At 47.6% G+C, this 26371-nt stretch overlaps 9 protein-coding genes across 9 annotated transcripts; 2 read left to right on the plus strand and 7 right to left on the minus strand.

The window, feature by feature from the left end:
• Positions 1-213: 213 nt before the first annotated feature.
• On the plus strand, positions 214-1434 carry F5891DRAFT_562714 (NAD(P)-binding protein). Its single transcript, XM_041372279.1, has 5 exons — positions 214-346; positions 401-845; positions 905-912; positions 963-1021; positions 1070-1434. Exons 1-5 carry the CDS (start codon positions 322-324, stop codon positions 1382-1384), a joined length of 852 nt encoding a protein of 283 aa, XP_041222569.1. The 5' UTR covers positions 214-321; the 3' UTR covers positions 1385-1434.
• A 373-nt stretch (positions 1435-1807) lies between these two features.
• F5891DRAFT_562754 (uncharacterized protein) lies at positions 1808-3675 on the minus strand. Its single transcript, XM_041372280.1, has 4 exons — positions 3215-3675; positions 2966-3160; positions 2511-2916; positions 1808-2457 (listed from the first exon to the last, which is right to left on the minus strand). Exons 1-4 carry the CDS (start codon positions 3594-3596, stop codon positions 1932-1934), a joined length of 1509 nt encoding a protein of 502 aa, XP_041222570.1. The 5' UTR covers positions 3597-3675; the 3' UTR covers positions 1808-1931.
• Positions 3676-3730: 55 nt separating this feature from the next.
• Positions 3731-5343, plus strand: F5891DRAFT_1244808 (phosphatase 2C-like domain-containing protein; the record flags this gene model as incomplete). The annotated part of the gene is made up of 4 exons (XM_041369788.1): positions 3731-4188; positions 4266-4622; positions 4676-4843; positions 4898-5343. The coding sequence occupies exons 1-4, from the start codon at positions 3930-3932 to the stop codon at positions 5341-5343; spliced, it is 1230 nt and encodes a 409-aa protein (XP_041222571.1). The 5' UTR covers positions 3731-3929.
• A 120-nt stretch (positions 5344-5463) lies between these two features.
• On the minus strand, positions 5464-5903 carry F5891DRAFT_957771 (uncharacterized protein; the record flags this gene model as incomplete). The annotated part of the gene is given in 5 exon segments (XM_041375512.1): positions 5464-5526; positions 5558-5559; positions 5577-5677; positions 5730-5826; positions 5879-5903. Coding segments are annotated over 5 exon segments (288 nt in total), but the record flags the coding sequence as incomplete, so codon positions are not given.
• A 1492-nt stretch (positions 5904-7395) lies between these two features.
• F5891DRAFT_563029 (uncharacterized protein) lies at positions 7396-9253 on the minus strand. The gene is made up of 4 exons (XM_041372282.1): positions 8736-9253; positions 8483-8680; positions 8031-8433; positions 7396-7980 (listed from the first exon to the last, which is right to left on the minus strand). The coding sequence occupies exons 1-4, from the start codon at positions 9115-9117 to the stop codon at positions 7461-7463; spliced, it is 1503 nt and encodes a 500-aa protein (XP_041222573.1). The 5' UTR covers positions 9118-9253; the 3' UTR covers positions 7396-7460.
• A 2064-nt stretch (positions 9254-11317) lies between these two features.
• On the minus strand, positions 11318-12755 carry F5891DRAFT_563074 (uncharacterized protein). The gene is made up of 4 exons (XM_041372283.1): positions 12687-12755; positions 11981-12625; positions 11429-11930; positions 11318-11355 (listed from the first exon to the last, which is right to left on the minus strand). The coding sequence occupies exons 2-4, from the start codon at positions 12403-12405 to the stop codon at positions 11350-11352; spliced, it is 933 nt and encodes a 310-aa protein (XP_041222574.1). The 5' UTR covers positions 12406-12625; positions 12687-12755; the 3' UTR covers positions 11318-11349.
• Positions 12756-16898: 4143 nt separating this feature from the next.
• On the minus strand, positions 16899-19636 carry F5891DRAFT_983012 (uncharacterized protein; the record flags this gene model as incomplete). The annotated part of the gene is made up of 12 exons (XM_041377283.1): positions 16899-16968; positions 17020-17201; positions 17256-17402; positions 17451-17648; positions 17690-17727; positions 17785-18139; positions 18185-18238; positions 18291-18308; positions 18362-18486; positions 18535-18683; positions 18804-19225; positions 19271-19636. 12 exons carry the CDS (start codon positions 19634-19636, stop codon positions 16899-16901), a joined length of 2124 nt encoding a protein of 707 aa, XP_041222575.1.
• Positions 19637-20224: 588 nt separating this feature from the next.
• On the minus strand, positions 20225-22986 carry F5891DRAFT_1192414 (uncharacterized protein; the record flags this gene model as incomplete). Its single annotated transcript, XM_041367600.1, has 4 exons — positions 20225-20926; positions 20977-21137; positions 21195-21324; positions 21376-22986. The coding sequence occupies 4 exons, from the start codon at positions 22984-22986 to the stop codon at positions 20225-20227; spliced, it is 2604 nt and encodes an 867-aa protein (XP_041222576.1).
• Positions 22987-23167: 181 nt separating this feature from the next.
• On the minus strand, positions 23168-26340 carry F5891DRAFT_1130074 (uncharacterized protein; the record flags this gene model as incomplete). The annotated part of the gene is made up of 7 exons (XM_041364479.1): positions 23168-23361; positions 23389-23532; positions 23585-24970; positions 25121-25442; positions 25495-25785; positions 25840-26048; positions 26094-26340. The coding sequence occupies 7 exons, from the start codon at positions 26338-26340 to the stop codon at positions 23168-23170; spliced, it is 2793 nt and encodes a 930-aa protein (XP_041222577.1).
• Positions 26341-26371: the final 31 nt, after the last annotated feature.

Genomic DNA, 26371 nt, shown 5'->3' on the forward strand with positions numbered 1-26371 from the left:
AGGAGAGTCACGCGAATTGGTTCCGCGGGACCAACCGTTTCGTTCATATATATTGTAGATGAAATTGATTGGCTGAGCAGATTCTCTAGCATTGTTGCCGGTCATCGTGATGCCACATCACCACCCACAAAAGTCAATTATGATCACAAAGCAAAGGTGTGTCATGCTGACTGAGGAGCAGTAGCTGAAGACCCGTCCGATTTTGAACTGGGTAATCGTTTACCATGCATGGCGCTGATCGACAGATATAAAGCCGACTCTGAGATCTGATCCCTTGTCATCGCTTGCAAATTGCATCTCTTCACAATCCATAACAAAGTCATGGCAGAATCAAAGGTCTGGCTAGGTAAGTTCTCGGTATTTGTTCATCGGGCTTCGGGAATTGACGAATCGACGCCAGTTACTGGATCATCCTCGGGATTCGGTCGCTCCATGACCGAACTCCTGTTAAAGAACGGAAATAGAGTGATCGCAACTCTACGGCGCAAAGAAGCCCTGTGCGATCTTGCTGAACAGTATCCGCCTTCTCAATTGTTGATCGTCCAGACGGATGTCGTAAAGACCTCGGAGGTCGTTGCCGCATTCGCAAAAGCCAAAGAGGTGTTCGGACGTGTCGATGTTGTGTTCAACAACGCAGGCATAGCTATTCTCGGAGAGATGGAGTCTATGAGCGATGAAGACGCTCGTCAAGTCTTCGAAGTGGACTTTTGGGGTGCATCAAATGTCACAAGGGAGGCTATCCGGATGTTCAGGGAAGTGAACAAACCTATCGGAGGAAGATTATTGCAGGTTTCTTCTTCGTTGGGCTTATGTGGAATAGCTGCAGCGTCCTACTATGCCGCATCGTGAGTGAGCATGTCCATGCGTGATTTCAATGCTCACCAACAACTACTTCTGACGATAGTAAACAGGGTAAGCATGTTTGTCTAAGGTCATAGCAGTATCTCAAACTGGATATCCAGCATTGGAAGGATTTAGTGAGAGTCTCGCACAAGAACTAGACCCAGCTTGGAACATACAGGTTTAGTCAATTTAGTCTGAAGATGGAACTCAAGCTAACGCCAGGTAGATCACCATAATCGAACCAGGTCCATTCCGGACGGGGATATTCAGGGGCAACATGCAACTTGTTCCTCAACATCCAGCATATGCAGACCCAGAGCTACCTGGTTCTAAATTCCGCCAGTTTATGACTTCAAACCTGGCTGATGGAGACACTGAAAAGGCGGTGGTGGTCATTGAGAAGCTCACTCACCTAGATGATCCACCGCTAAGATTTCCCTTGCACAGGATTGCAGTCAGAGCAGGGAGAGAAAAGGCAAAGAGTCTCACTGAAACTATAGATAGATATGAATCATGGACAGAAAACGTCTACTTCACGTAGTACAGCTGATGCGTCGTACTTAGTTTAGACAGCATTGGACTTGACCATGAATGTGGCGGGATATTGATGACATTTTTGGTGTGCCTCCTTACACGTGGGATTATAGCTGTGTAAGGCCAGCGCGAGGCTGCTTGAGTGGGAGACAAGCAATGGTTGCACGGGAAGAGTGAGAGATATGACACGGAGGTTTGTCAGACCACAGACCTTTCCTTCGGTGAACACAATCTCCGATTGATCTCTGGATAGTAGACACGGATGCTGCACATAGGGTCGAGTCCAAAATAGCTGTCTCGTCGATTGGGAATCCTGCCACTTGCTCATCAGTCGTCCGCTTCATCAGCCGCAGCATACTGAACCGCCCTATTTCGCTGCCATTCGTGTTAGGTCCCCGAATCATTGATAAGGGTGTGTAAACAAAGCTTTGAGGGTCGTCATTCATAGCGAGAAACAATTCGTGCTCCATAGTCCGCGTCAACCACAAGGATGTTTGCTGTCATCTGGATATCATTATAAATGTATGAAGTGTCTGGAGCACCATGATCAAGAATTATAAGTGCGGCACCAAACTAGTCCACGACACCACCTTGTATGCATCAGGAGGAAGATTGCGTAAAGTGGTGAACATAAGTACCAAGAGGACGACACGAGCTGTGATGTACAACGTGACAAGTGCGCAACAAGTCATAAGATATACGCCCCATATGATGTGCCTTTCTGAATCGGGTAGGCGTCGTACTAGATCGATTATTTCCGAGTTTAAGTAGGCACTCAAACAAAGGCAGGGTGTGCAAGTTGTAACGACGGCACTTATGCGCCATAGCACCTGTTCCTCGTATGTTGGGAACGCAAAAAACCAAGCCATACAGTGGATGCCGCCAAATATGATTGCCATAATCAATGCAGCTTGCTGAAGAATCGTTTTGTCCGAAACGTCGAGTTCGATGCTGCCATCAAATGTTGGAACTTGGAGTTTTCGAGATGTGGGAATATCAGCCCAGCCTATCAGTTCTATAATTGGGCTGAAGACTCGAGGCAAGTATCGAAGCTGAGCGAAGTCATCTCTGTCACTGATACTAAGGCAGACATAATTAACAATGGTATAATTGTTTAGGCGCATACTACATACTCAATGTGATCCTCGGGCCTTGATTCGGTCGACTTCCAGTACACTGGATGTGGACATCGCACATCGAGAGGCTTGTCCCACCACAAAGCATAAGTTAGGAAATTAAGAACCGCAAAAGCGAGTGTTCCCACTTCGAGCTGAGTGGTTTCGAGGCGATAGATGACGCGGGTGATGAGCTGCATAACGAACCAGGCCACTTGAAGCATGATCAATCCTTTCGATATCGCATTGCCTTTGCTTTTGTCATGAATCTGGTTTGCTGTTAGGGTAGGAACTTTGATACATTTGTCATGTATCAGTTTGAGGATGTGCTTAGGTCGTAGCGTACGGTAGGGTTCCTCGTTCACATAAAGCATAAAACCACCCATGAGCACAAAGAAGCTGTACGTCCGAGTCCACGTAAGATCTAAGGATGCATATGAGTCAACATTGGGGAGAGCACGAATCTGACTCACCTTCCGAGTCGGACTCGGAGTGCTCTGACTGAATCCGCCTTACAACCCACGTCACGAGAGCACAAAGGAGACGCCAAAGAGACACCGGCACACCTGTAACAAGCATGACAGAGAGGCGAACGAAAGCCTCAGTCAAGCGGAGAGAGAGGCGAAGGAAGGGGTTTGCAGTTTCAGGTGCTTCGACAAACTCACTTGCTAGAAACATAGTGAGTTGTGGGATGCCACAGAGTTTCGAAAAACCCAACTCACCTTCAGACTCCGGACGAACATTGGGATACCCCGATTCCTTGAACTGTCTGGTAACTTGATGAGCGCTGAACAACTGGCGCATAGCCCATGTAACGATCAGCTCAGGAGCGATTAGCGCCATTATCATGATTCCAAGTTGTCGCCATAGAATGTGATACCAGCTGCTGTTCTTAGGACTTGGGATATTGGGGTGGATGGCACTGTATATGCATGCGAAAAGAGTGAGAACAGAGCTGGAGATGATAGTCCATAAGGTTCTGGTCGTGAATGACGGGGCTTTAAAACTGTCGTTAGTAGTAGTAGTATTTGTTGTGTTTGGTGTAGGTGAAGCTTGGATTACTTCGATGAGGTAAAGGAAAATGCAGAAAAGTGGTAAGCACATTATTAATATTGAATGTCACTTTGGGGTGCCCGGTGTATTGCGACATGCATCTTGTTCACTATTTGTATGTTACTGGCAGGCGTTAGTACAAGGCTGAGAATAGGCTGTTCTTATCTCTCGAGCGTTCCGACGTTCTCGAAAACAAGATACCTGGATCCTTGGGTACCCTGCCCATCGCCGCTGCCTCCAAAACTTGACGTTGAACGTTAATATTGTAAATGGTACTGGCACTTGCCGCAATATGCCACCAATGTTGTTATCTATGCACTCTTTTTTCCGTGCTCCAGTGGGCGTACGGCATGCTTCAACCTCGGTTCTGTTCTTGCTAAGCACATGCCATCCCTTCAAGTGTTTCGTCGTGCATACATGCAAGGCTATGGCTCTGATCGCGGCCCTTGGCGTTATCGTCTCTTTCCAGAGCACGAGCTACGTGCCCAGATCCTGAAACGCTGCACAACTAATATCTCAAGTGACGGAAGGAGCCTTGCGGCTTCTCTCCAGCCTCACGTTAGTTCAGTCAACGAGGACAGATATCTGATTATGGATTTAAGCCTTCCAAATGGTGTTTGGAGCTTGAACTGTGTCTTCGATGGTGCGTGCTACTATGAGGCACCACAAATACACCTTCCCCCTCGCATCTTATTAAACAATACAACATCTTCTATGCAGGGCATGGAGGGCATGAAACAGCTGACTACCTTGTCTCCGAATTGCCCTCACTTTTAATGGCTGGACTGTTGCCCACCGTGACCAACTTGGAGGGCGTTTCAGATGTTCTCACCAGAGCGATTTTTGACGTGGATGAAGCAATAACACGGGACTTCCTCAAAATATTCCCTGAAGAAGTCGACGAGATCGCTACGATGTCAGATATAACAGTCAAAGCGCGGGTCAACGACCAGTCTTCCGGAGGACTAAATCATCAGAAAGCCCTACGTTGCTTGAGGGGATCTACAATCTTATTGACGCTCGTCGACCCTACAAAGAAACATCTTTGGGTGCTAAATCTCGGTGATGGCTTAGTGGGTAAGCTGAGGTGAAGGTCCAAGCGGAAATTACTGACATCGACTTTGGAGCAGTGCTCGGAAGTAGACGAGACGCGAATTCACAATGGAATGCATCCATCTTGAGCGATAATCATAATGGCAACAACCCTGCTGAGGCCGATCGCATCAAACAGCAACACCCTGGCGAACCAGAATGCATCTTTGACGATAGAGTGCTCGGTAATCTTGCTGTCACGAGAGGTAAGCCTATCGAATGCATTGGATCAGTTGATCTCACTGTGATGCGGTGTCAAGCTGTTGGCGACCACAGCTTCAAACTGCCTCGCATCTACGCCGAGAAAATATTTTTAAATGTAGAACCGGGGTTTCGTGTCCCTGCTGCGATCGAGTCTTTCATTCCACGAAATCTGAGCCCACCATACGTCTCGAATCTCGCAAGCGTTCGTTATGTCGACCTCCATGAGCAGTCAAGCTGCGACTGCTTTATCTTGATGTGTTCCGACGGGCTGGTTGACCTTTACATGGATGACCCAGATCACGTTGAATCCCTTACATCTCTCGTCCAGAAGTGGGTGGGAATAGTAGGTGACGTCGTGAAAGACGACATTCAGGAGGCAATGCTGCGCTTGTTAAGACATGCTCTGGGCGCAGAAGACATCGACAGTGTCTCATGTATGCTTAACGTAGACATGCCTGTCCCTTACATGGATGATACGACTGTTATCTTACAAGTGCTGTAGCATCCGATACGAAGGCGTGTGCATGTAGGGGTAACGGATGCGGATTGTACAGATGCCAAGTGCCAGAAATGCTGCGTTTGTAAATTACAGATAAAAGTCAGGGAAACGTCGGGTCCTGCATCATCGCAAGTCCACGATCTCCAGTGGGATGTCTTTCATTTGCACGTGCCCCTTGTCTGCGTCCTAAACAACCGATCAATAGCTGTGGACGAACCACTCCAGAAGCTACGCACTGTAGGTCAGCACTTCTGGGTGCGGGTGGAAGGCTTCCTTGACATTGCAGTCCAAAATTGTTTGCAAGCCTGGGGGGTCGGTGAGGCGGAAAATTCCAAAGCTAACCGTGAAAATAATTAAGACACGAGTGGTGTGAACAATGTGGTACGCACTTGGAAGTGAACTTTGGGGCGCAAACAACGGCAAAGGACTCCGGAACCATGCGCTGAAATCCAGAACGTGTATGTAGATCAACCGACGACACCAAGCCTTCGTAAAGGGCTAGTAAGCAAGAGGTTTTGTGCTAAATTTAAGGACCCACAGGATTGTGAAGGGTGCGTGTGAATCTAACGAAGATCGTTAGACGCAGATACACAGAACAACTGGAGGAAACATACCACTGGTGTCTGCATGTCTCTTTCATCTATGGTGAATATATCAACATTCGTGTTTGTCTGCGGTGTATCATACATACAGCGCATATACTGAGCTAGGCACTGTGTACCGTAATTATAGGGCCGGAATAGACACTGATACAAACAAAAAGTGAGCAGACTGGTCCTGGAGTCATCACGCTAATGGCCCAAAAGCAAATATGTTAGCGGCAACATCACGGGTGAAAATGAGGATGTAAGAGGCGAATGCAAATATCTTGTGTCTCAAGGATGGTTAATGTTGGCGATGCAGTCGAGGTCGGACTCCGAGAGACAGCAGGAGGAGGTCATGGACAAGCTGCACAAAGGTCGCGGGAAGTCACTCATCACGCATATTGTCATGGGACAACGCCAGCGGGCTGCGGGAGACTGCAGGCAGGACATTTTGTTGGGTATAGTAGTCAGGTTCTGCGGTTGCAGGCTTGCTTATTTTAGCATACTGCAAAACAAAACAAATTTGTTTTGAGCTTACAACACGGCGACAACTGCCAGCAACTCGGGCGGCCCTCTGAGCCGATCCGATTCAACTGAGCTGATACGCGATGGAAACGAAGGTGAAGGCGAACGACAGTATTACAAGAAAGTATAAGCGTAAATGCGACTTGTGGCTACTTAGTCACAGGCTTTACTGGCATTTGGGGGGATAGATATTGGAAACGATCGATCATGTGAATTGTGTAGGAGGAGCGTATGGAGCGGTGGGATGGGCACGGGTATTGAAGGGACTAATGGGTTGAGTTCGGGTTCAGGATGCAAAGAAAACGGCTCTCTGGGCGAGGACGCAAAGCCCTTCTCTTCAACATGCTCACCAACATGATCCTCATCCTCGCGTTTACACTCGTCCTCCCCAAACAGATCCGCGCTTCAAAGCTGTTTTTATCTCCTCCACAGCTCGCTTTATCCGGATCAACAAACTCTGCGCGTCCTCTTCATCCTTACTAAGTAAGGTCAGCGGGACCTTGAAAGGCGATCCAAATGGTTTCACTGAGGAAAAAAGCTTCGTAGATGATGTGCAGGTGGGAACTTTCATAGGACACGCGCACCTTCAAGTACTTGGTTAGTGACATGCTTATTTTCCCACATTCAGTGGACGACGCGCCGCACTCGCTGATAATGTGAATAACAGAGTACAGCAGTGAGGGAAACTTCCTGTGCGTGGTCCCATTACTCGCTCCCAAAGGGGCAGAGGGTGTAGAGGGTGCGACAGATAACCGTCTGAGCCCTGGTACCTGTGCGGGGGATGGATTAGGTGTAATTGGTGTTGGTATTGTTGGATAGCCTGTGTGGTGGTGGCTAGCTGAAGACGCGTCATGGAAAGCTCAAACAAGAACTCTGGTTCAATTCACATGTGTGTAGGTCATGTGATCGCGTAACAACTTGTGCAAGTGGCTCCATCGTCAACCACAAGAATGATGCATCTGAATATCATTAGAAAAGTATGAAGTGTATCTTGAGAACCATAATAAATAACTACAAGTGCGGCACCAAACTAGTCCATGACACCGCCTTGTACGCGTCAGGAGGAATATCGCGTAAAGTAGTGAACATGAGCACCAAGAGGATGACACGAGCTGTGATGTACAATATGGCAAATGCGACACAAATCAGAACATATACACCCCACACGAGTTGATGTAATGAATGGGGTAAGCGCCTTGCTGAATGACGCGAGTCTAAGTAGACACTCAAACAAAGCCAAGGTATGCAAGTTATAGCGACAGCACTTGAGCGCCATAGCACCTGTTCCTCGTATGTGGGGAAGGTCAAAAACCAAGCCATGCAATGGATACCGCCAAATATGATTGCCATAAGCAATGCAGCTCGCTGAACAACCGCCCTGTCCGAAGCTTGGAGGTCGACACTGCCATCAAATGTTGGAACTTGGAGCTTTCGAGATATGGGAATGTCAGTCCAGCCTATCAGTTCCATAATTGGGCTGGAGAGTCGAGGCAAGTACCAAAGCCGAGAGAATTCGTCTGGGTCACTGACACTAAGGCAGACATAATCAGCAGCGTTATAATTGTTCAAGTATATACATACTCAATGTGATCCTCTGGCCTTGACTCAGACTTCCAGTACACTGGGTACGGACATTGCACATTGAGAGGCTTGCCCCACCACACAGCATAAGTGAGGAAATTAAGAACCGCAAAAGCAAGTGTCCCCACTTCAAGCTGGGTGGTTTCGAGGTGATAGACGGCGCGGGTGATGAGCTGCATAACAAACCAGGCCACCTGAAGCATGACCAATCCTTTTGATATCGCATTGCCTTTGCTCTTGTCGTAGATCTGCTTTGCCGTTAGGGTAGGGGCGTCGATACACTTGTCACGTATCAATGTGAGAATGTAGTCAGGACGTAGTGTAAGGTAGGGTTTCCCGTCCACATAAAGCATGAAACCACCCATGAGCACAAAGAAGCTGTGCGTCTGAGTCCACATAGGATCTAAGGATGGACATAAGTCAACGTTTAGGTGAGCACAAACCAGGCTTACCTTCCGAGTCAGAGTTGGATTGCTCTGACTGAATCCGCCTGACGACCCACCTCGCGAGAGCACAAACGGAACGCCAAAGAGACACCGGCACAGATAATATGCCTTTAACAAGCAGGAGAAAGAGACGAATGAAAGGACTTCGGCAAATGAAGCGAATGAACCAATTTCCAGTTGCAGGTGCTTCAACAGAGTCCTCTTCTAATGGTGTGTATAGTGAGTTGTGAGATGCAGAATCTCCAAAAGCACAACTCACCTTCAGACTCTGGACGAATGCTGGGATATCCCAATTTCCCGAATTGTTTTGTAACTTGATGCGCGCTGAACCACTGGCGCATAGCCCATGTGACAATCAGCTCAGGAGCGATTAGCGCCATTGTCATAATTGTAAGCTGTCGCCATAGAATGTGATGCCAGCTGCTGTTCTTAGGACTTGGGATATTAGGGTGGATGGCACTGTATATGCATGCAAAAAGAGTGAGAACGGAGCTAGAAATGATGGTCCACAAGGTTCTGGTCGTGAATGATGGGGCTTTAACACTGTCGTTAGTGGTAGTATTTGTTGTATTTGTTGTAGGTGCAGCTTGGATCACTCCAACGAGGGAGAGGAAGATGCAGAAAAGTACCAGTAAGCGCATTATTGGACGTCACTTTGGATGTATCATATGCATATGTCCTATTCACTATTTGTATTAAACTGGCGGGCGCTATTTCCGATTAACACAATGTTGTACAATGAGGCTGCGATGAGGCCCTATAGGCGCTTGCTTGGTGCATTGATGTCTGCAGTATGGCGAGCTTGTGACAAACGAAATGTAATGATCATGCACAATTTGAAGTCACGCAAGAATTTCAAATACTTTACATAATTCTCTCAGCCTGCTGTAACTCGAGTCAATGATCATGCATCATGAGCTCAACTACAATGTCAAGCGAACTAAACTGCAGCCGGGCGAACAATTTTTTGATTGAAACCCTTTGCTATGTCACGGTTAACGTTCAAGTTGTATGGTTGGCGATGAGCATGTCGATTACTATTTGTTCGAACTTTGACGTCTTTGGTTCGCAGCATCAATCAGGCTGACTTGTAGTGACAGCGCGTGCCCCCTCTGAATTTTCATTGCAGGCTCAGGGCAACCATGTTGAGTTGTAGCGCTATATACAACTCCATCGGCAATGAAGTACATGCGGCACTGGCATGTGTCTACCGTCGCCAGCTTGCACTACTACAGCATACGCAGGAGATTCCAAAGGCTGGTACTTCATAATTCACTTGTCAGTACATGCTTCAACTTAGCAATCGACGATTTCATTATTCCAATTGCAGGGTTCAATATACCCCTATAATACCACCTGGTGAGCTTTTAATCTGCTTAGAGCACAACCAAACTTCATGTATCAGGAATCCAAAATGAATATTGTGACAACGCCCTTAGCCTACTGGGATAGAATATTCTCGTAGCTTTTCACTTGAGCGATCACAAATTGTATCCCACTTGAAACGGTTCGTATCATAACTCACCTGTCAACTTCCTAGATCAGATCAAATTGGGACCTCATGGGTCAACTAGATACTCGGTTGCTTTGAGACTACGGAGTATTTGCCACTGCGATACCGCACACCTGCAATGGTATTTACAAGCGATATCTCTCACACAGAGAAGGTAGGAGTGGCCATCACGAATAACCTTCAAAGTATTGTACTGATTGTAGTTTTTCAAGGGCTGGGCAAGTGGTTGTCACGGTAAAATTGTAGTTCATGCCAGAACAACTGGCACCCTTTGATACACCCGGGGTATTTTACTTAAATGAATCACAGCGTGTCAGTGTTTCCACTCATTGGCACCCTCAAGTCGATCGTCGCAGCATCGAAACTTGCTGGCGCCTCAAGGACGAGCCCCGGCTAAAATTTCACGGGTATGTACATAGTATGAGCGTCTGTTCTAATAGCATCCACGATGAGCACCCCTCGCTGCCCCACAGCAATTGACAGCGATGACACAGGCCTGACGCATGCTAAACGGCAGGATTCATTTTACCTTCTCTTCGGTCAATTACCGTCAGCAGAATTTTCAGTCGATCAGGACTCTTCTTTCTTAGCGGGCTTGAAGTGGTCACGAATCGGTGAGGCTAGCCGTGCGCGCTTCGTGCATATTATAATGCCTGACCATCGTCTATGCTTCCTTCGGCGCCTGGATTTCCCGGTCCCGGTCCTGGTGACTCATCAATCTATCACCTTTCACCACGTCAAAGACGGTTCGAGAGTTCTCCCCTGAATGGGTGGTGATGAAATTATTTAGTCGTGCGTTCCATTCTACCGCACGAGAAAATTCACATTTTCGTGTTCTAATGCCAGGATACCCTTGCCTCGTTGTCACCGGTTGACATAACGTATCCAACGAACCCAAAAGTAGCCTTCTCTGGTATTCTGGTGTATAATTTTGGAGCTCTGGCGTTGCAGGGGATATTTATGGGAACGAGTCAAGAGACTGAGTCAAAAAGACTGCAACACAGGCGTTGCTAGTCATCTAAAGAGGCGCTAGAGAAGTCACAGTTGTCATGGCATAAGTGCGCCATCCACGTATCAGCTCGAGTACTTCTTCAGGCTGTGGTGGATTCCTTGTTCACATTTGGTATGAAATTACCCATGGGGCGCAAAGAAACTGCATGTCTGATTCTGATTCCATGTACTCATAATACACGGATTCAGATGAGCCGCAAAAGAACAGACATATTGGAAAGGCACGAGTGAGACTGCAGCACAGGAATATGAATTGCTGAAGAAAGGAACAAAATTCAGATAACTCACCTTCAAGATCCTATGCGGGAACTTCGATACCTAGCTTTAAATATCGTCGACCACAAGAGTGTCACATCTGAATATTACGAGAAAAGTATGAAGTATAAGTATATCTCGATCACCATAATCAAAAACTACAAGTGTGGTACCATACTAGTCCATGACACCGCCTTGTATGCGTCAGGAGGAAGATTGTGTAAAGTGGTGAACATAAGTACCAAGAGGACGGCACGAGCTGGGACGTACAATGCGAAACATGCGAAATAAATCAGAAAATACACACCCCACACGACGTACTTTAATGGATTTGGAAAACGCTGAAGTACTGAATGGGTCACTTCCGAGTCGGAGTAGAGACTCCAACAAAGCCAGGGTGTGCAAGTTGTGGCGACGGCACTGATACGCCATAGCATCTGTTCCTGGTGTGTGGGAAAGGCGAAGAACCAAGCCATACAATGGACGCCACCGAATATGGTAGCCATAAGCATTGCAGCAAGCCGAAGAACTTTTCTGTCCGAATCTTCGAGAGTGATGCTGCCATCAAATGTTGGAACTTGGAGTTTTTGAGATGTAGGAATGCGAGGAAAGCCCATCAGTTCGAAAATTGAGCGGGCGATGGGAAGCGGAGCGAATTCGTCTGTGTCACTGAAACTAAGGCAAACATAATCAGCAACGGTATGATAGTTGAGGCACATACATACTCAATGTGATCCTCTGGTATTGACTCGGTCGACTTCCAGTACACTGGATGTGAACATCGCACATCGAGAGGCTTGTCCCACCACATAGCATAAGTTAGGAAACTGAGGACTGCAAAAGCGAGTGTCCCCACTTCGAGCTGAGTGGTTTCGAGGTGATATATGGCGCGAGTGATGAGCTGTAGAACAAAGTAGGCCACCTGAAGCATGACCAATCCTTTCGATATCGCATTGCCTTTGCTCCTGTCACGGATCTGTTTTGCGGTCAGGGTAGGAACGTCGATACACTTGTCTTGTATCAGTTTGAGGATGTAGTCAGGACGTAGTGTAAGGTAGGGTTTCCCGTCTACATAAAGCATGAAACCACCCATGAGCACAAAGAAGCTGTGCATCTGGGTCCAGGTATAATCTAAATATGTATGAATCATAGTTTATGTGAGCAAGAATCTGGCTTACCTTCCAAGTCAGACTCGGATGGCTCTGGCTCAATCCAGCTTGCGACACACCTCATGGGAGCACAAAGGAAACGCCACAGAAACACCGGCACAGATAATGGACCTTTGGCAAGCAGTATCAAGAGGCGAATGAAAGGCAGGCGGAGAAGGAAGCGAGTGAGGCAATTTCCAGTTGCAGGTACTTCAACAGAATCTATTTCCAAGGACGTGTATAGTGAGTTGTGAGATGCAGAATTTCCAAAAGTACAACTCACCTTCAGAGTCCGGACGAATGATCAAGTTGGGATATCCTGATCTTTCGAATTGTCTTGTAACTTGATGAGCGCTGAACCACTGACGCATAGCCCATGCGACAATCAGTTCAGGAGCAATTAGTGCCATTATCGTCATGCTAAGTTGTCGCCATAGGATATAACGGTGGCCGCTTTCCTTAGGACTCGGGATATTAGGGTGGATGGCACTGTATATGCATGCGAAAAGAGTGAGAACGGAGCTGAAGATGATTGTCCCTAGGGTTCTGGTCGTGAACGATGGGGCTTCAACATTGTCGCTAGTAGTGATATTTGTTACATTTATTGTAGGTGCGGCTTGGATCACTCCAACGAGGTAGAGGATGATGCAGAAAAATACTCGTAAGCGCATTATTGGATGGGCGTCTTGTATGCATCCTGTTCACTGTTTTATTTTATTAGCAAGCGTTATCTCAATATTTGCTAGCACGATGTACAGCGAAGACCAGTACGAACAGAGATGCTGTAGAGTTAATTACCTTATTTTGTACTATGTGTGCGCCCAGCTAGCAGATTGTTGACAGATTGGCAGGTCATAAACGTAAGGATTTCGTGGGCGATACATGTACAGGACGCCGCATGGCAGGTGTTGTGGCTATCCGGAAGACGCGTCATTGAGAGATTGATCTTATGGTGTTGCACAAGGAAAGAGAAACGAGAATAGGCGGGCGACGCGCAAGGATTCAGGAAGAGGCTAAGCAGACATGACGAGCTCCTGGCGTGCCCACGTATATGTACCCTGTATCAGCTCATAAAAATCAATTCAATCCAAAACGCTATATGTGCACTCCCCACCTTGACAGCACTTCCCAGTACTAGTGATCATCATGATAGACGCGGCGGCGTATGTGATGTATTTTGGTTTGTTTACACCAACGTCTGCATAAGCGTAGTGACCAAGCTCCCCCATTACGCGTTACGGCCCAATTGCAAATTAGCCACGCACTTTTCTTTCCAGAAACACAATTTCCTTGGGCAGGGCTGGGTAAAAATAGAGGCGTACACTGCACATCGGATCCGAGTCGCCACACCCAAAGGTAATCGTCTCCCCGTCGATTGGGAATGCTATTACTACTGTCGTTCGTTTCATCAGCCACAGAGTACAAAACAGGCCTATTTCGCTGCCGTTCATGGTGATGAGCAAATTCAAGCAGGACTTGGGCAAACCAGATCGAATCGGACAGCGTCATTGAAGGGGATGAGGAGAGCTGAATTTTCATGCTGAATTTTTATAGTTCTGTTTCCTGAACGACTTTTTGACCCAGATCAGAATGTGCACAACAATTACGCTCCTAGGCAGATCCAGGGCGGGATTCGGACAGAATTCATTTAGGCCTCCGGCAACGTTCGCCGCACCCAACCTGAGTTCCAAAGCCATTATCGGGGGTCCTTAGGTATCTCGCCAGCTCATTTAACAAATGTCGTACCAGCAAAGTCAGGCTTAAACGGAGTTCCTCGCTGGCCCCTCGCAATTGCATTTGCCAGCTCAAGCCTGAGTCAGCCCAATCTCAAATATGGCTTGCGCTTGGACAAGTCTAGGCAAGCTTACCCTCAAATTTTCTGTTGCCTACGCGAGCATGTTTAATCATTCTCAAAGTGTGGTCTTGGTAGAAAAGCGATGCCTTGTCTCATTCCTCCTTCCCACTGTCACGGTTGCTTCCAAGTTGTTTCCTTTCTGTGTCGAAAGCGCGACGTCTAAGTCATAACATCCCTTTTTGCAGTCGCTATATTCCATTTTATACTTCATCCCACATCCCTCACCTCGGTCTCTATCAAGGACATATCTATCTGACACGTTGCTAATCAATGCGCATTTCATCCATTAAATGGAGCAGTGTTTGCTTGTGGACAGCGTGGTCACGGAGAAATTTCTGCGAATAGCATGCATGTCTATCGAATGTTACGAGTCAGTCTTTTATTTCTTCGTTACGGACTCTTAGTCGTCGAAATATACTGGTTATATCACTCTCCCCGTAGAATGGCGCTTTGACCGAAGCGAATCATCACTCTTTCATTGGAGGTATGTGTACGAAGCCATTTGGAAGCAAAAGCTGCCGTCCTCGATTTAGTATATCAGCATGTTTCTTACAACGAGATCTCATACAAACAACGTCCTGTTTTGCATGGGGAAAGTGAGTGATTCCTTTACCACCAGTGTGGGCTATCCAGATCTCCATGAACCATAGCTGCATCTCGGTAAATTCATTGTCAACCTAGTTCTGCTACTTCCACGTGATGTTGTATGACATCGTGATGCAGACAGTATCTACCATGCGTCTCCTGCGTTATAATTCTCTTAGTAGCAGGTGCGCCTTTTCTCTCACGTCTTAGGGTCGCTAAATCATCGCTGTTAGAGTTGAACGACTGATACAGGTGTAAGTACTTGCAAAATCGATGCGCGTCGCTCATCACACTTAGCGTGATCTATGATAGCATTGAATATTTCCTCGTGTTGTCCGGCATGTTCTGCTTGTGACGAGCACCCCCTTCAGTGTCGAACGTATTGCACCTCACCCTTTATTGTATGACCGATATTGAGACTCAGGTACGTAGGATGAATTATGGATACGTCATAAAAACTCAGCTCTATTATATCCACTCGCTTCCATTATTAGTCGGTAGGGTAAGTTTCGCATCGTCTGGTGCCAAGGAGATCAGATCACTCAGAATGCATCATCAGGACATCAATAGGTCATACTATAACCTGGATCGTGAGCCAACGGATTCTCACTAATAGGTTCTAGAAGCTCCAGAAGCCCCATAAATACAGAGTTCAGGTCCACATCGCCTCGTAATCTCAACGACATGAAACTCGATATACGCGTACCTGTCGAGCGCCCGGTAGCAGTAGTCTACATGGACGAGTCTAGGCATCCGGGTACATGGCAAACGAGTTCAAAGCGAGCTGTGAAGTTTCACTGATCGAGTTCGAATTCATGTACGGAACAGGCCCAATGCCTGGAGGCTTAATTCATGTTGTTGATGGCTGGTCGCAATGATAGAGGAAATACAATTTCCGCATGTCTGGGATAATAGAGACAGACACTGCACATCGGGTCACATCCAAAGGTAACTGTCTACTCGCCGATTCGGAATGTTGCAACCTGCTCATCAGTCGTCCGCTTCATCAGCTGCAACATACAGTACCAAACAGCTTTATCGCTGCTATTCATCATGATGTTAGGGTCATACCAGACGATATGATTGCATCATGTAGTACCTAGCTCTATTGTCGTCGACCACAAGAATGTTACATCTAAAAAAGTATGAAGTGCATATCTCGAGCACCATAATCAAGAACTATAAGTGTGGCACCAAACTGGTCCACAGCATCGCCTTGTATGCGTTAGGGGGAAGATTGCGCAAAGTGGTGAACATAAGTACCAAGAGGATGGCACGAGTTGTGATGTACAACACGACAAATGTACAACAAATCAGACCATATACATCCCACATGACACGACGTGATGAATCGGAAAAGCGCCGTACTAAAGAGTCTAAGTAGAGACTCAAACAAATCCAGGGTGTGCAAGTGATAGCGATGGCACTTATTTGCCATAGCGGAGGGCTTCTTGGACTCGAACTCCCACGTTCGAGTTAGGGTGGCACCAAAATATGGTGCTCCCCGGCGCTGCACGTCCTCTATGACGTCCCGCTATCACTCATAAGTGAACTCCAAGCAACACCAATACCGACAGCCCCCCCAATGTATACCTCCCAGTACACTAGACAGTCCATACCACCTATAATTGAATGCTACAAGACACCCTTCATCAGTAAACCACTTTGCACTGTGCAGCGCTGTACAGCGCTGTACAGCGTGCAAGCGCTACAGCTTGGTCCCAATTAGCCAGTCCATCACAGCGACACCTTGCGCTGTGAATCTCTGTACAGACACCTACAGACCGCCCAGTAATTACGAAAATCTACTTGAATTGCAAATTTTTTCGCTGTCCATCTCTGTACAGACACCCACAGAGCACTCAGAGACCCGGAGCTGTACAGACATTTGCTCGCTGTACTGCTTACACACACTGGACAACACAAAAATTTTAAAACAAAAAAACAAAACCAATATATTGAATCACATGACCACGACAAACAGTAAATACAATGATACGTGCGCCAAACACGATAAATGCTTGATATAAACTGGGGAGCGGGAATACGAAGCTTTTAGTCAAGAAGAATCTGCAGGTGGTCGTGTCTGGCATCAACAACTCCTTCGAGATTCATAGCTGCAGCCCTGTACAAATGAAAATCAGTAAAAAAATTATCAGAGAGAAAAGATCCTCACCATCCCGCTGCAGCCCATTCTCGCAGTTGAGCTGACAGCCTAGGCCCATGATACGCATCCTCAAGGATATGTTTGAGCAATTCGAGCATCCGACAATAGACGGGGCCGTAGTCCTTGGTGGAAAAGTTTGGGTATGACTTCCCATGTCCGTTTTTCACAAGACCGTCGAAGACACAATTGAACTAGTTTCAAGACAGAAAATTAACACATGACATTGGCGAGGGAGACGAAATTACCGCCGCAGCAACCAAAGCCAAACATGAGAGTGGCAATTCCGTGCTAAAGGTCTCCGGCATCCTTCGTGCAATTCGATATGGTCCTGTGTAAAAGAATGTGATGACGGCTTCACGAAGGGCGGGATGAGCGAAGTTTCGTGTTCTCCCCTAGAAATCTTCCATCAGTAGAGTTGCGATCACCACAAGATCACTTACCTGATCGTCCACCCCAAAGCGTAAGAAGAATGCTTCCTTGATCAATTCAGCAGCAGTGTGCTCGACCCAAGCAGCACATTCCTGAATGGGGACAGAAAGCGGAGGAATAAGCGAATATGATACTGGTGCAATGCTTATGGCTGTTTTCTTCAAGTCAGATCGCCAAGTCGAAAGATCGTCGTACAGCTTTAATACAGACTGTCAACGAGATATTGGCACAAAGTCAGTTATGCACACACCAACCGAGTCATATTAAATTTGTGTTCTGGCCAAACCCCTGCATCAGAATATGACATATTAGTTCGAGAACGAATGAGAACGAACAAGTGCCTACCAGCTTCAAATTGTTTACCGTTCGTATCCCACACAACCAATACTGCAATGAGAACTTCAGTGATTGTTCCTGGAAGATTCTTCACCAAAGTTGGAAATGGGTTCTCCAGGGCGTGTTGCGCTCGACATTCTACTTTGGCGTCCTCCAAGAAACTTTTCCAGCGTGGTCCGTACCAAGATAATTGATCGGGTGTTGGCCCACCACGCGATGACCTAGACTTTTTGTTTTTCAATGGCTGAACATCACACTCGGACACTTGATTCAGCAGTTCGAGGGATTCAGGATCAGGAAGACGGGGCTTTCCATTTTTCTTATGATGGCGTTGTAGTACATCATCAGGCTTCGAGGTGATGGTCTGCTCGATGGTGAGTGTCAATTAAAATGGTCTCCCTGATCTCACCTCAATGTGTTGGGATGCTTGCCGCCGCGGTCCTGGTGAGATATCCGGAGGGTCCTTGAAAGAAAGGCAATGGTAAGCATGATACAATTGAACGATATGGCCATACCTGAGAGCTTTCGTTCCGCTGGATTAACAATATAAAATGAGAGTTACTCCCGGCTTGAGCAGAAAACTTACCGAGGTTTTATCAAGGCTCGTCTGGGCAACTACATCATCTTCATCGCGTGAGTACTGGAACTGAATTTCAGGTGTGAGAGGGCGAGCGACTGGAGATTGCGAAGGTGGTACATCCTCCACAAACCCTATAACATTGAATTAGTGAAGCGAAATCACACGACGAGAATGTGTACCTGGGTGTTCTTTCTGGCGTCGGCCAGCCTCCCCCCAACCAAACTGCTGTGAGCTCTTGACCGTATCATCATTTCCCCCCTCCTCCTCGTCATCCTCTCCGCTGTCCTCTTCATCAGCATCTTTATCATTGCTATCATTGCTGTCATCACTGCTACAGTCTTTAGAGTCACTGTCATCAGATTCAAACGACGTCAGACGATGCTGAGCCCTAACAGTGTCATCATGCTGACGTAGGGCTGGATCTAAATTCTCCTCCCGAAAGACGGACCTTGGCAAAACCACTGGATATTCAGAGACAGCGTTCTGGGTATGTCGCTCAGCAATTGCATCCCGAGTTCGCTTCTCAGCGATAGCGTCCCGAGCTCGTTGCTCGGCAATGGCGTCTCGAGCTCGTTGCTCGGCAATGGCGTCTCGAGCTCGTTGCTCGGCAATGGCATCTCGAGCTCGTTGCTCGGCAATGGCGTCCCGAGCGCGCTGCTCAGCGTCCTTCGCCCCAATGGTGACATGCGGGTTGTGCAATGCCTGAATATTGGGCTGGGCAGTACCGGAATGAGCTATTTCTGTTGGAGCAACAAATCCAAACCTTCCACCAGGTTGCTGGGATGTAAAGCTGGGCCCTGTGGCGATAATGTCCTTGGCTGGGGCATCTGGAGCATCCCTAACGAGTGAGCTGTAGGGTGGAGGAACTGCCTACGAAACAATCAATATGAGTAACAGAATTAATTAGACGCCTACCTTTGAATGATTCTTTCGACCTCTACGACGCGGTTCTGGGGCTTGAGGACTGACTGGAACATTGAGACCAAGGGACATTGTACCCTTATGTTCTTGAGTCCGAGGCTTGGATTGCAATACTGATCCAATCTTCTCCAGTTGTGCATTCCTACCTCCAGTTCCCGCGTTAGGGCGACCAGAACGCCGGGGAGCATTTTGTTCCGCTTCTGCTCCAGTCAGGCCAAGGGACACGAGGGGTACCATGCTGGGTACCTCAGCAATGTCTGCAGCCCGAGACTTCTTTGGCAAGCCGGCCTTTGAAGCATCGGATCCTTTGCGCTTGCCAGATCGTTTCTTCTTAGGACTGGCGATGGCACGAGGAGGCATGACTGTAATGAAGAACAGAGGAAGAAGTGACTCTGATAAATTATCCCAGACTTACGATGATTTTATACCATGGCTCATCCGTGTACTAATACTTAATAGCCGTATGGGTAGCGAGAGAAAAGTTTATCATTAATAAGAATGATAGTAATAAAGAAACATACCACCATGAGGATTGTTACTATCACGTCGTACTCCGAATCGATTCGCATGACTAGCGTGAAAAAACCTTCGTCGTTGGTAATGGTACTCATAAGAGAAATTGCCGATCACGTAAGCAAAAATGCTACACATAACATGAATCGTACCAGAACCTACTAGTAGTGATACTATATCAGATCCTGGCGTACTACTAGTATCTTGATTGTAAAAAGATAAACACTTGAAAAAAGCTTGAAAAAGAACGATATAGTCAGAACAACAATATCATAGGTACCGGTCAGTGAACTATAGTAAAAACGCAACATACTAATAGTACAAGCCAGCGAGATTCTAGAAATACTACTGCTAAAGTTAAACATGTCATTCATACTAAGTCAGTGAAGAAGAAAAATAGCTGAATATGTGTAATGAGTAGGCTTCACCTCCTGGTCATGCGTCACTGCCCGATGCTGAGTCAGACTCGGTATCACTATGATGAGACTTTTGCCGCTTGGGTGCTACTACAGAGGGAGGGTCTGAAGCAATCTGTTTGCCCTTAACATGTTTCGTGAGAATGGCAGCATCATTCCTGAGCATGTCCACAGCAGATACGAGCTCCTCGTCGTCGGGGAGTTTGTCGAGATGAGAGTTGAGTACAGCGAGAATGGTGTCGAAGGTAACGGGGTGGATCATGTTGTCCACCAGAACTCTACGCCACTCTACTGCGAGGGGGATCAGCTGCTTGAAGTACGGGTGAAATTGGTCTGTGAGACGCTTTTCCTCTCCTGGATAAGCGAAAAAGGTGATCTTGAAGGCTGCGCACGATCCCAGGTCAAGGCTGGTCCAACGATCCACCAACGAATTGGGCAAGCGCTCCCGCACCATACCGTTGGGACCACAAAACTTGATGCAAACCCAAGCGAACACGAAAAAAAGGGACTCCAGGTCATCCGCATAGCCTTGGATGACGTATGATACAGGTAGCGCCAGAGAATCAGAGGATGATTTCGGGGTTTTTGGTTTGTCGACTGAATTGTGTCCCCGAGTCTCTTTCTTCTTCGCCGTCTTCTTCCTCTTCGATTCCAGGTCCGCCTCCTGCTGCAGGACCGCATATTGATTGAGAAGTCCGCGTGACATGAAAGGGACTGTGCCCTGGCAAATCAATTAATGAACTGAATATTTAATGAATAAGGTGTACTTACTGTACCGCCAATAGGATATTTATGATCTGAGGCAATCCGAACGGCAAACTCCCAGTCAATAAGAAACCCTTCACTACCTTCAGGTTCGTCTAGGATCATCGTGTTGTTGAGACTACAGTCCCGATGCAAAATCTGATGTTCCTCCACCGCAGCTTGTTGAACTAACATCAAAGAGTATCAGTCCAAGACACCTGTACCCCAAAGTACTAAAAACTTACTCTTAACGATATCCCTTAGTGCCCGCACAAACTCCTTCAGTGTTCGGAACATGTGAAGGGGGCGACCACATGGCTTCAAGACAAGACGTACATGAGTACGACTAGTGCCCCTGGTACTCCGGCGTTCTTTCTGCCGATATTTTCAGGTAACATCGGGATCACCATCTGACTGTTCAATGACCCAATGATCCACCAGCTTTGGAACGCCAGGGAGGCCATCCATCAATTCCAGCATCTTGATCTCGTTCAAGACTACATTGTCGTCCTTGCCTACAACCCAATGGTCTTTTATTATGTAGTCTTCATCGTCTAAAGTTGCCAAATAGCAAACGGTTCCGCGACCAACAAGACCTCGGCTCGCAAAAATGATTCTTCTTATAGTGTAGACCTTCTGCCCTACACGGATTTTACCGCAAGGTTCAGGTGATTGAGCAGAGTAAGGGAATTGGGAAGGGAGAGGGGTGACAGAATAGATGCTCTCGGTCATCTCAGCCTGGGGCATTTGGGATGCGAGGCTGAGAAGGGGAGCACTACGGGTTGCAGTGGGGTGCACTGGGAGGGAGGGGGGTGGGAAATGCTCTTCGTCCATCGAGTAATGTGTAGCGGAACCGCTCGGACCTTCTTCCGTCGAGTCAGAGTCACTAGAGTCACTAGCGACTACTGATTCAAGGGCATCACTGGACGACACTCCATCAGGATCCTCGGGAAATGGAAGGGAGGAAGTGGATACGGCAACAGTACAGTCCGTCGTACTTGGTCGGGCAGGAGCGTTTCTAATGGGACGATAGCAGTTGATATCTTTGAATCGGGGTGGTGAAACAATCTTTGAGAATGAGACTGTCGGATCATAGCCGACGCACTCTAGACTCCCGAAATTGATGGCAGCGATTATATGTGAAAATATGTCCGGTTGTTGGTAAATATCGAAGCGAGGAGACACGGCGCCACCAGAGTGATCATACATTAGGACTCTAAGGTGGCGATATTCATCTGTGAATGATAATATGAGAGCAAAGCGCCTCCATGGCTGTTCACTCATCATAATATAGGCATGAGTATCTGCAGCCTTCCCGAGTCGCATCGCAGGCCGGTATCGACTGTGAGTGAGTTCGGCTGATACCCTGATGTTCCCCCACTTTGCCGATATATCGTCAGATAGAACGAGATCTGGCTTGCGCTTGATGTCGCTGCCAGGTAATGCCTTCTGTGCACTGGCTGCGCTCCATGTGCTGGTTGCAAAGCGCATTTCTACTAGTTTGGGCTGCGACGCTGCCAAGCAGCCAGCCAGAGCATTGAGAAACGCAGCAAAGATTTCTTCGTGAGTTGCTTTCTGCATATCATCACCCTCTGACTCGCCCTCTGACTCGCCCTCTGACTCGCCCTCTGACTCGCCCTCTGAGTCTGCGCCCGAACGACTACTACTGGCATTTTTAGGAGGGTCAACTGGAAGGGCCCAGTTCCAAGCCTTCGCTTCAGTATCGTACAGTGGCACAAGAGTATCGGGCGATGTCCCGCTGAATTTCTCGTTGATGCGTTGGTTGCGATAAAGGATTTTTCCGAATGGGATTTTAAGGCTGAATACATCGGGAAGAGGAACCGTGAAAGACTGAAATATTTTGGAGAGCAGGTGTCCCAGCGGTTGCGAGGCCTTTGGTGAACCCTCGTGAGTGACCAGACGATTGAGCTCGTCAGAGGTGATCTTGTTCATAGTATGGACGTCGGTGACATCGGGGATAGACAACAACGATGACAATTTGATTCCGTTGTCAACGGTCCTGAAAAAGAACGCCATTTTTTCGTACACGGACAGTAATGGCACAAAGAACGAGAGCTTATCGCCACATAATAGCGCCCATCAAAACTCAGTACTCAGTTCGGTGATCTAAGAATAAAACAGACTAGAATAACTTCTGGCATAGGCTAGATAAGACCACTCAACCATCACGAACGTCGCACGGAAGCTACACCAAAAGCTACATGGAAAGGGGAAAATATACATTCTTATCCCAATACCTGTTGAGCCAGAACTGAGAAGCATGTTCCATGCTATTATATGGGGTGAGACGGTTGTCCGCACTTGCACCGAAGCGAGGGACAAGGTTAACAGGTGCTCTGAGCTGTGTCACAGGTATGACATCGCCCACCCAAGTGCCATTCGAACGCTTCGCTCATTTGAGCAAGTGGAGCTGCGTACTTGGCTCACGATCATCAGCACCGGAGCTTTGAGGAACAATGTCAAAGCGATGCACGTAAACCAGAAAGTGGTCCTTCCATGACCAATTCGTGCCACTTTTTCCAACAGCACGCATGATAAGCCTGATTTGGCCAATCGTATGACCTGCGACTTGACAATAAGTAGAGATTCAGCGTGACATAAGATCATAACGTACCACGAAGACCATCTTCTGGCCATAAGTACCTCGCCTCATTGTTAATGATGACTGTGTCATACCGGCCACATGTCCAGGGATCAGAAGGAGGTGCACAATTGAGGGTCTGCGCAGGCCGTATGATGCTAGCATCGTGGAAATCGGTGTCCTGCACCCGAAGTTTAAACCAGACTTGAAGTTTGTCGAAGGGAAGTGAAGCAGTAGGTCCAGCTCTTCTAGCCCCCCCAATAGTATGTATGTGATCCCTCCCATGAGTAGCCTCACGACGAAGAAAGTCGGCAATAGCTGGTCGTAAGTCAGGAAGACCAAACTTGATGGCAGCATCGTCAACAGATATGTTTCTGATAGAAGGATCGTAGGTGAGGTGAAACGCTGTGCGTTCGACAACGAACGAGCGCACTGGCACAGGGACTGTCCCCACTTCCCTGTGCTGGAGGACCTTGGCAATTCCGAAGTAATTTGTGATTGGACGCGAATGTCCAGGGTGTTTCATTGTCGTAAGAAGGTCTGCTGGGATATCGCGATCGTTGTCCACGTCGAAATCAACATTCTCATCCTTCTCATCGTCATCTGGATCCTGCTGCCCTGAGTCTGGGACATTGTCGAGCAGACTCATAGCGAGGTCAAAGCGGCGGCATTTATCAGCACGGTCAAGATGGCGACATATCTGGGGATCGTAATTATTATTATTGCTCGAGCGAGCAGGACTTTTGATTTCCGTTATGTGGGCATGCTCCGTGGTATCGGCTGTCCATTGCAGAGGAACTCCAGTGTTCCTTATGCTTGGAACTATGGACTGCATAAGCTCAAGCTTCGGTATGTACCAGTTCTCGATAACGCCGCCACGCTGACCACGACGAAATCCACCCTCTATAATAGCATCTTTGTTAGCGTGAAAATGATCAAGTGCAGTGGAAATTCGGGCGAGTAGGATGTCGTCAATTACGGGTGACTGTACGAGATATCGAAAGTCCATCAGAGCTCGTACAGCAGTCATCACTGCGCTAGGAATTGCATCCGCACTGACTGCAACGATCGAGCGTTGAATGTCGCGTTGAGTACGTCCTGTAACCTGTTTGAGTTTTGAAATCCCGCCATGAAAATGACGGAACCCAGTGACAGCCTGCAACACAGAGAACCGAAAGTCAATCTCTGTATCACCTACTGCGCAAATAAGCCACTTTGCGTCGTGGTCGTAGAACTCGCGATGAATGAGGTGAAGAAATTCGGGAGTGAGAAAATGTGATGGATCACTGAGGACCCAATCCATCCAGAATGGTGCGTTCACGCCATTCAAACGAAACTTCTGTGCTTCGCGAAAAAATATCTCGATGTCGTTGGGATCAGCTTTACTCCGCGCAATGTCCAGCTGGGAGAGTGTAGTTGCTCGTGTGCGAGGCTCATGACGGAAAGGGTCTCCAAACTGTTTGTACATGGCCGTAGTGACTGGGGAGGTTTTCCCGCCAACAGCAGCCAGCATCATGGCCTCCGGGGTATCGACAATGTAGCTCGCAAGTGGTGTAAAACAGTAGCGACTGTGTCCAACAGGGTCCGATAGCATGACTCCTTCGCGAGCAGCCAGCTTGAGTGGACGGAGAACAATATCTAAGCATTCGTGAATGAGGCGATCCTCAAGTACGCCTCGCATGCGTTTTTTCTTGTAGATGAATTTTGGGACGGGAAGTAGAGCGGTAAGCACAAAGGCATTCGAAGACGACTTGAGTCGCGTGGACATGCCTATGTTGGCAAGACTAATCAGAAGGGGGTGTGCAACTCTGTCACCCGTCATGGTTGATATATTCGTCTTGTCAGACGATAAGATGGTCCCCAGGAGTGTTGCACCTCTTGGTAGGGCCGACTGTCCGAAAATCGATAAGTACGACGACTCGCACAGATGAAACTATACGTACCTGCATATTCCACGCATCATCACTAGTCATCCACTCTGAATATACACGGCACAGCCGCTGCGCAGTGCTATACACCCTGCGAGGCGTAAAGTCTAGATGATCGTGAAAGGCAGGGTGGTTGAGAAGGCCTGAAATACAATCTAAGGGATCATGCCAATACAAGACAACGGGCGATTTCGTGGGATGTGCTGTAGGTACTACTTGAGACATCCAGCGCGGGCCACTAGGCAACATTTCCGCTCTGCCACGCAGCTCCTTGGCCGAATGGAACGACAACGGAAGGGTCTTTATCTAAAGAAGACACCTTCAAAAATTGTATGTTATCAAAAAGAATTTATTACTCACCATGTCGAGCGAAAGAAAACTGTCTATCTTCCCCATGCTTAATCCAGAGCGAAGTAGCCATGACCCAACTTCCCAGTCTTTCTGGCCACTGAATGGATAATACGGGTTCGTTGCACGGTGCCTGCTGTTCTCGTCTGAATTGAATACGTCGAGGAACGTGTAGCCCCTGCCATATGATCGAGCGCAGTCAGGATACGAGTCGATGACTTCTGAGTTACGAGTTGGTGTCCTCTCTTCGTAAGCCTGGCGCTCACTACTACTCCCTCCAAACATCTCATCGCAATCTCCAAAACCACCAGTCTCGATGTCGGGAATAGTATGTGGTCCGTCGTCCATAGTATTAGTACTCACAGGTTCATCGTCCATATCAGACTCAGAGCGCGAGCATATCAAATCCTGCAGCCATGTACTGCAGCCAGAGCGAGGTTGGCTCATGTGCCGAGCAACGGCTACATCATCCTTGAAACCACCTTTCCCGCACGAAGGACACTGGAATGTCATATGTAGTACAATTGACGCGTGAGATTCCGAG

This window comes from Suillus fuscotomentosus (assembly GCF_016647785.1).
Source record: "Suillus fuscotomentosus strain FC203 chromosome Unknown F5891scaffold_50, whole genome shotgun sequence".
NCBI classification, from domain to species: Eukaryota; Fungi; Basidiomycota; class Agaricomycetes; order Boletales; family Suillaceae; genus Suillus; species Suillus fuscotomentosus.